The 9399-nt window shown below is 38.4% G+C and overlaps 2 protein-coding genes across 2 annotated transcripts; one reads left to right on the forward strand and one right to left on the reverse strand.

Annotated features, from left to right (window-relative positions):
* Positions 1-2256: 2256 nt before the first annotated feature.
* LOC113507448 lies at positions 2257-5710 on the forward strand. The gene is made up of 2 exons (XM_026890302.1): positions 2257-3176; positions 3216-5710. The coding sequence occupies exons 1-2, from the start codon at positions 2273-2275 to the stop codon at positions 5288-5290; spliced, it is 2979 nt and encodes a 992-aa protein (XP_026746103.1). The 5' UTR covers positions 2257-2272; the 3' UTR covers positions 5291-5710.
* Positions 5638-9362, reverse strand: LOC113507447. Its single transcript, XM_026890301.1, has 5 exons — positions 9182-9362; positions 8361-8555; positions 7151-7295; positions 6529-7033; positions 5638-5652 (listed from the first exon to the last, which is right to left on the reverse strand). Exons 1-5 carry the CDS (start codon positions 9360-9362, stop codon positions 5638-5640), a joined length of 1041 nt encoding a protein of 346 aa, XP_026746102.1.
* Positions 9363-9399: the final 37 nt, after the last annotated feature.

Here is a 9399-nt window from a genome sequence, read left to right on the forward strand (position 1 = left end):
AAAATTAAGCGTTAGCTTCAAAACTTTCAGGAAATTAATGTTGCCCTTGCAAAGGTTGTCCATTGGTTCAATATAAATGATCTTCTTTTAAATCCCAATAAAACTAAATTAATTAAATTTTCAATGCCGATTGTAAGGCAATTAAGAACCAACGTACAACTGAATGTGCTAGAGTTGGACCCTGTTGAGTCCACTGTCTTTCTTGGCATAACTGTTGATGCCAAACTACAGTGGGATAAACAAGTTATCCGGCAGGCTGAGTTCAGCCGCCTATGCTGTAAAAAAAATTAGACTGATAACTGATGTGGATACAGCCAGAATAGTTTATTTCAGTTATTTTCATAGCCTTATGTTGTACGGGATTCTCCTTTGGGGAGGCTGTGCAGATATTCATTCCATCTTTGTGCTTCAAAAAAGGGCCGTCCGCGCTATTTATAATTTGGGCCCAAGAGTTTCTCTCCGTGAGAAATTCAAAGAGATAAACATTCTGACTGTAACTTCACAGTATATATTTGAGAATTTAATGTTTGTTCATAAAAACGAATCAAACTTTGTAAAATTGTCCGATGTCCACTCAATCAATACAAGGAACAAACATAATTTAGCCGTACATGCTACTCGTCTCCATAGAGTAAGCAAGCTTTTGCATATAATCTTATACATATGTGACATTTTTTGTGCTTTTGCATGAATTTATTTTTGTTAATTTTAATTATTATTTGATTTAATAACATGCAACTGATTTGCGTTATTATTTTTTAAATCTTTTTTTTTTTGTAAGTATAAACCTTATGCAGGTATATTATCAATTTATTGAAATACTCTGCATTAGTTTATACACTCGAATTTGAAAATTGTCTGGACTTTAAAAGAGACTGCGACCCCTGAGTTTGTTTCGACATTTCTTCTTAGGGTAGTCAGCTAGGAAATGTCGGCTCCATCGTTCTCAAAAAAGACATGTAAAAGTGATAAAATATCCTATTTGCAGAATAAAATAATTTCATTTCAATTTCATTATTTGTTTAAGTTAGTAAGTACTCATGATCCTAGAGGAGTGTATCTATCTATAACTAGCTATAACTATATTAAAACTTACAGTCCACTTATTGTCAAGCTAGTTAGTTGAAATTAAACGTTCGCGAGAGACACACGTCTATTTTTTCTAAATACCCCTTTAAACCAAAACACATCCTTATTGCTCTAAACATATGGTCAACAATGTATGGTAAACATATATACCATATATATTACATATATATATATTACATATTACATATGTATTTACCATATATATTACATATATATGGTAAACAAGTGCGAGCGATCGCCGTGCGTTATAACAATAACATCCCAGAGTGATATGGATATTTTTCTGAGAACTGGTTTAAAGACTTATTAGTGAATAGAAATACATAGACTTTATTCAGTGTTACGAACTTATAAAACTACAGTGAAATTGTCGTGCTTATGGTGATAGTTTGCGATTAAACATTGCGAAACACATATAACAATGGAGGATTTAATTATCTACCAGAATGAGTTACTGGAAAACTTGAAAAACAGCGAAAAGAATTATAAGAAGTCACCGAAAGACAGAATAAAACGTCCTTATTTACAAACAAGACTGGACTTGTTAGAAGAACTGAGGAATGAATTCAAGGAGGGTCATAAGTGTATTATTATGAAAACTACTGATGCGGACAGAGAAGATGCTTATTTTGAGAAAAATATTTACGAGCAATTTGAAGAAATATACATCAACTATAGATCAACTTTAAGAGAAGCCCTTCAGCCGTTTTTGGAAGAATCAAAATTTCAACCCGCCTTATCTCAATCCTCCGCAGCAAGCGACGTCGACATACTAGAGTTCAAGAATCGCGGAATAAGGTTGCCAAATATACGGATACCTACATTTACCGGGAAGTACGAGGAGTGGCAACCGTTTTACGACCTGTTCCGTACTCTAATCCATGACAATGGACATCTGTCACGAGTACAGAAGCTGCATTACCTTAAAAGCAATTTATCTGGAGAACCTGAGGTACTATTACGAAACTTTTCTATAACGGATACAAACTATGATGAAGCTTGGAACCAATTAATAAAACGTTACAATAATACGAGATTTAACAGCAACGCAATTTTGAAGACTTTGTTTACGCAAAAACCTGTGCCATTGGAATCGGCTACTTTAATCAAACAACTAGTAGACACAACTTCAACTTGTTTGAAAGTTTTGAAAAACATGGGTGTGCAGACTGATACCTGGGATATGGTAATTAACTATTTAGTTGTGTCGAAGTTGGATGCTGAAACAATAAAATTGTGGGAACAACAAATTAGTATAACCTGTAATAACGACATACCCTGTTGGTCGGAATTGCAAGCATTTCTAGAAGCGAGGTTCAGAGCTTTAGATATGATAGAGAGTACTAAAATTAAAACAGTGCAACCCAAATCAGTAGCGAAACCTAAGTTTTTCCATTCAAATGTTACCAGCAGCAGCGGCGGAAAAGGGCCCGAAGCAAAATGTGCCTTGTGTGATGGTGAACATTACATCTATTCTTGTAAGAAATTTGGAGAAAAAGCACTAAAAGAACGGCAAGAATTTGTGCAGACGAAGAAACTATGCTTCAATTGCTTGGCGCCTTCACACTCCGTGAGCAAGTGTCGACAGTCGTCGTATTGCAGAAAATGTGGACGGCGTCATCATACTCTTCTGCACTTCGAGAGAGGACAGTACATCGAGAAACCAAAGCAAGGTGAAACTTCAAGTTCAGGTATAGCGAACGACAAATCTACAGGTACGTCTAATTATGTATCTAATAATGAGCAAATTGTAACCAACTTTTCTAGTGAACATATACAATCAAACAGTGTCCTATTAGCTACTGCTAATGTTTTAGTAAATAGTAGGAATGGTTGCAAATACGTTGTGAGAGCTTTGTTAGACCAAGGGTCACAAGCTTCGTTTGTTACAGAGGCAACAGTACAATTGTTGAATCTTAATCGTAAATCAGTGAGTGGTTGGGTGTCAGGTGTGGGAGAGAGACAAACAAAAATCAAACATAAAGTTATACTGTGCGTTAAATCATGTCACAATCCCAATGCGTCGGTAAGTGTGGAGGCATATGTATTGCGTTCACTAACAACAATACTACCCACCACTAATCTAGGTATTCCTGAGTGGTCAGACTTGAAAGATTTAGAGCTAGCTGACCCAGGATTTGCAACACCAGGGAGAATAGACATTCTCCTTGGAGCCGAGGTGTACAGCGACGTCTTGATAGACGGCGTTATCAAACATCCTTTAAGTAATCTTTTAGCACAAAACACAATGCTAGGTTGGGTTTTATCAGGAAGGATGTCACGAGATTGCAATTCAGCACTGAAGAATTTTTTGAGTTTGCATGTTCAGCTGAAAGAAGATGAAATGCTTAAGTTATTTTGGGAGCTAGAGAACGAGCCAAATATCATACAGAAAAGATTGTCAAAGGAAGAAGAAAGATGTGAAGAGTATTACGAAGCTACAACGACCAGAGACAAGGAAGGAAGATATGTGGTAAGATTACCATTCAAAGACCATTACCCAGAAGGTCAACCTAATGGATTGAAGGAAATAGCTGCAAAAAGGTTTGAGTTACTAAAGAAGAAATTCGCTAAAAATAGTAAATATCATGAAGAATACAGCAAGGTTTTGGAAGAATACATTGATTTAAATCACATGATTAAAGTGGAGCCTAAGGATATCAATAATTCTAAAGCAGTGTATTTACCTCACCATGGCGTTATAAGAGAAGATAAGGATACAACAAAACTTCGAGTAGTCTTTGATGCTTCGTGTTATGGTACTAACCATGTTTCTTTGAACGACAATATGCTTGTGGGTCCTAAGCTGCAGCAAGATTTACGTCACATACTGATGAGATGGAGGACACATAGAATCTGTATGACGGCAGATATTATAAAAATGTATAGAATGGTGCGAGTAGCAGAAGAAGATACAGATTATCAAAGGTTACTATGGAGACCAACGACGAGTGAGCAAGTTAAACAATATAAACTAGTGAGATTGACTTTTGGTACCGCATGCGCATCGTATCTTGCTGTGAAAACATTACAGAGATTAGCAGATGATGAGAAAACAAAATTTCCAGCTGCAAGTAAAATAACAAAAACTGATTTTTATATGGACGATTTATTGACAGGAAGCGAGACGGAAGATGAAGCTATTAGTATTTACAAAGACATGAACAAACTACTGAACTTGGGAGGCTTCGAGTTACAAAAGTGGAGCAGTAATAATGAAAACGTACTCAAATATATGGGTATAAATAAAAGAGATGATCATGAGCTGCCCCTTAAAGTGAATAGTTTAGTTAAAGTCCTAGGAGTTAATTGGAATCGAGAGACAGACAATTTTGTGTATTCCCTCAACTTACCAGAAACAAAGGAGCCGATTACTAAACGACGTGTTCTTTCTGATGTTGCTAAATTATATGATCCTCTGGGCTGGATAGCTCCTGTTGTTGTCATAGCAAAATTTATGATACAGAAGTTATGGAAAATGGGACTAGGATGGGACGACACCATAAGCGAAGAGCTGACGTCAGAATGGCTCCAGTTCAGAGATAATCTAGCTCACATTAAAAGTGTTTTCATACCGAGGTGGTTACAATGTTTCAACACATCTACAATCGAGCTGCACGTCTTCGCAGATGCTTCGCAGGCAGAATACGCTGCAGCAGTTTATATTAGAATAGTCGAGGAAGGCAGAGGAGCTAAATCCTACAAAGGTTATATTTGTCTGTTCATTTGTATAGTAACCCGCGCTATACACCTGGAGGCAGTCACAGATCTGACCAGTAAAGGGTTTATAGCTGCTTTCAGACGTTTCACAGCCAGACGAGGTCACTGTCAAGATCTCTACAGTGATAACGGCACTAATTTTGTAGGAGCAGACAAACAGCTTAAAGAGATGTTTGATAAGGCCAAGTCGTCTTTTCCTAGTGAGATAGCAAAGTTGTTAACTTTAGAGCGGACTACATGGCACTTTATTCCTCCACATGCGCCTAATTTTGGGGGTTTGTGGGAGGCTGGGATAGGAAGTACTAAGACACATATCACAAAGGTAATGGGTAACAGTACACTCACTTACGAGGAACTTTCTACGGTGTTAGCACAGATTGAATGTTGTTTAAACTCACGACCTATTTCGGTTTTAAGTGATAACCCCAACGACCCTCTCCCTCTGACACCCGGGCACTTCCTGATTGGCGAATCTTTATGAAATCTATCGGATGAAAGTTATACACCTTGTGAAAATATCGCTAATCTTGAACGTTGGAGATTAGTACAAAAAATGGTCAACGATTTTTGGAAAAGATGGTATAAAGAATACTTAGTTCATCTTAATAAAATATACAAATGGAATACAAAGCAACTTGAGCCAGAAATCGATGACATAGTTGTTTTAAAAGATGATAATATCCCACCTTGTAAATGGATATTAGGAAGAGTAATTCATAAACATGTTGGTCCAGATATTCTTTCTCGAGTTGTATCTATTAAATGTAAGAATAGTGTTGTAAAACGGCCTGTGAGTAAGATATGTTTCTTAACTAAATAAGCTTAGAGTTAGTGATCATTATTCTGTAAAATTAACATAGTATGTAGGTACTTAACTATTGAGATTAATAACGAACTTATAATTTACAGAGTGTGAACGCTTGAGTTATATTAATGTTTGAAATAATAATAATAATAATAATAATAATAATAATAATAAATCTTTATTTCAGACCAAGTCCATATAAAAAGTAGGTAACATAAAACATCAAAGAAATAAAATAAAATACAAATTACAACACAGTGTGAAGGCTTAACCAGTGTCTAAGCAACTGAGAGTCCCACCTATTAGTCAATACATTTAGGACGCTGTTGGTGCTAGTCCGCACTCGGTGAAGAAGTGAAGCACTGCGTTTTCTGATGATGGCATTAAAACCATCAGTGTGCGCGTCAGCAAACATGCCCGAGGCACTGCAGAACCGCGGCAACCTGAGCAGCGTCCTAAATGTATTGTTGTACACGCAGGGCGTTGTACGTCATCCGCGTATAGTTTACCCGCAGAGAACACGTATACAATGACTGGCAATAGGCTTTAAACAAAGTCACTTTTACCGAATCACTGCATCGCCGAAACCTGCGGGCCAACATATTGCTTCTGACCGCCAGCGCCCTACGTTCCCTCTCCAAGTCTTTATCATCCTTCAAGTCCTCGGAGACCCAGTGACCGAGATACTTGAAATTCGAGACTTGCTTCAACTCGCTACCACTTAAGGTGACAGGAACTGTTGCATAACTTTTGTTGCTAGCCTTAAATATCATAATCTCACTCTTTCTCGAATTGTATTTCAGTCCATGAGCCTCCGCATACACTTCACATATTCTAACTAACTTTTTTAAGGCTGCCATTGAAGGGCTCAACAGCACCATGTCGTCTGCGTAGCTTATGTTGTTAACACAAACACCGTCTATGTGACATCCGACGCCGGTACTGTTGAGCTCACCAATAAGTCCGTTCATATACAGGTTGAAGAGTCTGGGTGAGGTCAGGCCACCCTGTCTCACTCCAAAATTCAACCTGTACACTGCTGATGACGCTCCAGCCCATTTCACTACATTAGTTTGATTGTTGTACCAATGTTTCAATAAAGACACAACCTCCTGGTTACAAAACGTTTCATCTTCCAACTTTTCCCATAACTTTCTGTAAGAAACGAGGTCGAACGCCCTTGAAAGGTCCAAAAAGCAAGCATACACCGGCGTCTTTCTGGTCACGTAGTACTGAACAGTCTCCTTGAGGCACATGATAGCACTCTCTGTTGACAAACCTGTCCGGAAGCCAAATTGTTGGTCGTGGAGGTTGATATGTTTATTCAAGTGCTGGTCAAGCAGACTGTCCAATACTTTGGCCACTATTGTGGCTAAAGATATCGGCCTGTAATTTGATATATCCGAGGCATCTCCACTCCTGTTTTTAATTATGGGAATTACAACTGTATGCATTAACCGATCCGGTATGTATGAATGGCTAATACAGAGATTAAAAAACATTGTTAAAATCCGCGGTAAATGAGCTCCTGCGTACTTTAGATGTTCTATACTTAGACCATCATGACCTGGTGACTTGCCTTTGACCATACCTCGGATAACATTCTTCACCTGCTTATTAGTGAACCTGACAGCGACATCCGACTCCGCACTTTTACATCTCTTTACGTCCTTGTGAGTGTCTGTAGGAGACAAGGAGTCTATCTTTAATTGAAAACGAAACGCTTCAGCTATTTTAGTTGGTTCATGAATGCCAGAAACACTCACGGGATGGCCAGGCTTCGGATTTAAGCTATTTGTATTCTTCCAAAAATTTTTAAAATCTTTCTTGTTATGTTGATCTGCAATTCTATCCATTTAAATCTGTTGTTCATTATTTTGACACCATTTTAATTTCTGTTTAAATATAATTCTAGAATTACACATATCATTATATTTTTCTCCCGAAGTCGGTTTCCCACTAACTAACCAATCTATGTAACAACGCCTGGCAATAACGTGACTATCTCTGACATGTTTGTTCCATCCTGTGACATACTTTTTACGCTTGTGTATTTTACAACATTGTTTACTCGCTTTTGAAGCTTCTGTCAGTACTGTAACTAAATCATTGTACATTTTATCTAATATTACTCTATGGTTAACGTTATCACAAAATCTATCTGCACACTCACTACATTGCTCAGGAAAATCAATAAACTTAAGCTGTGAGTTACATATATTAATATATTTCTTAATTTGACTAGTGTCCCTGTCTCCCCATATAACCTTGTTTTTACTATGACTAATTGAAACAACTTTGGCTTTAACTAAATCTAAATTGCACTCCATAAGGATAGGGTAATGGTCTGACCAATAAATATCATACAAAATTGAAATATTTAACACAGAGAGCCGCGCGGCACTCGTCAGCACGCAGTGGTCGAGCCATCTTTGCGAACCGTGCGCGTCGCTGACAAACGTATACGACTCTGGTGGCAATAGTTCTATATCCGCGCATGACCACCTCTGTTCAATGCAAAAACTACTTAGTTCATTATAAAATAGCTCACCCGGGTGGGCATTAAAGTCCCCCAACATGTACACTGACTCTACACTGTTGTTTTCGATAATTGCATTAATTTCGCACAAAGTTTCGGTGAATTCTAATAAATTATTAATAGAGTTTGTAGGCATGTATACAGAAAATACTAGTAAAGAGCGATTATTTATGCCTAATTTCACCGCACATAAACGCACACTGGTACACTCGATGACTGTTGCTATTGGGAACACGTCCTTCTTCCAAAGTAAAGCCACACCCCCATATGGCCTGCCTCTTAGTATACCGGCCGAAGTATCCACTGCTGACTTGCCGGTGTATGCAAAACTGTCGTCTATACTACCCAAGCAAGGGATATCATGCGGTGGGAGCCATGTCTCTTGCAAGGCTATGACATCCGCTGAGTTACAAATTCGCCTGACACATTCTTTCGATCGGCTCACCACTTTACAATTAATACTAATTAACTTGGCTACATTCATTATGATTATTTAAGTTTAAATTCAATTTGTTATGTCTGCCATTTGTTCGCCATTTAAAATCTACAAAACGACGAAAAGCTATACCCTCCGGCCAAAAATCATGTTCCATAAAAATGTCCAATTTATTTCTAGGTATAAATATTTTGTATGAATCATAATCTTTTGCAACTGTCATATTCATTTTTTCCATGGTAACTTCAATATTCGCCTTATTTTGAATATACTCGGTTATGCTACACACGGTCACAGCCTTCGCAACATTATAAATATATATTGGAATTTTTATTTCTGCCGCCTTGAAATTAGAATCCGGCGTAACAATTGCTTTTCCTCTGTTCCCCACAAATCTATTCCGGTATCTTTTTCTCTGTACCTGTATCCATTCCATCTCAGGCACAGTTTTAGATTTCCATGTTCCGTCTTGTGCGACATCGGCAAACGATTTTTGATGCAATTGTGCATTCATCGCGACCGTATGTCCATGCGACTCCTGCTCGGCTCGGTTCGGCTCTCGCTCGGTGAATTTTCGGCTTCACCGCGTTACAGTTCGACGCTTGACCTTGAGGTCCCGCTGCGACTTGCGACGCGCTCGGCTGCCGCTCGTGTATGTTCGGGTTGGGTTCGTGACTCTGAGCCGTTTTATCTTGAGACTCGGGGACGACAAATTGCATAGCGGGCGCGTTCGTCTCGCGATCGTGTTTGTTCGGCATATCTTCGGGTCTCATGTACGCCGACGCCACGGCCGACGCGCTCGCGCTGCTC

The sequence above is a fragment of the Trichoplusia ni genome, unplaced genomic scaffold (assembly GCF_003590095.1).
Source record: "Trichoplusia ni isolate ovarian cell line Hi5 unplaced genomic scaffold, tn1 tig00002139, whole genome shotgun sequence".
In the NCBI taxonomy this organism is placed as follows: domain Eukaryota; kingdom Metazoa; phylum Arthropoda; class Insecta; order Lepidoptera; family Noctuidae; genus Trichoplusia; species Trichoplusia ni.

Coding starts and splice junctions, on each gene's coding strand:
- LOC113507447 (XM_026890301.1), bottom strand. CDS start 9,362: ATGAGACCCGAAGATATGCCGAACAAACACGATCGCGAGACGAACGCG. Junction 7,296..8,360: donor AATAGCAACAGTCATCGAGT/GTACCAGTGTGC, acceptor TGTCTCCTACAG/ACACTCACAAGGACGTAAAG. Junction 7,034..7,150: donor CTAAGTATAGAACATCTAAA/GTACGCAGGAGC, acceptor AATTAAAAACAG/GAGTGGAGATGCCTCGGATA.
- LOC113507448 (XM_026890302.1), top strand. CDS start 2,273: ATGGTAATTAACTATTTAGTTGTGTCGAAGTTGGATGCTGAAACAATA. Junction 3,177..3,215: donor ACTACCCACCACTAATCTAG/GTATTCCTGAGT, acceptor ATTTAGAGCTAG/CTGACCCAGGATTTGCAACA.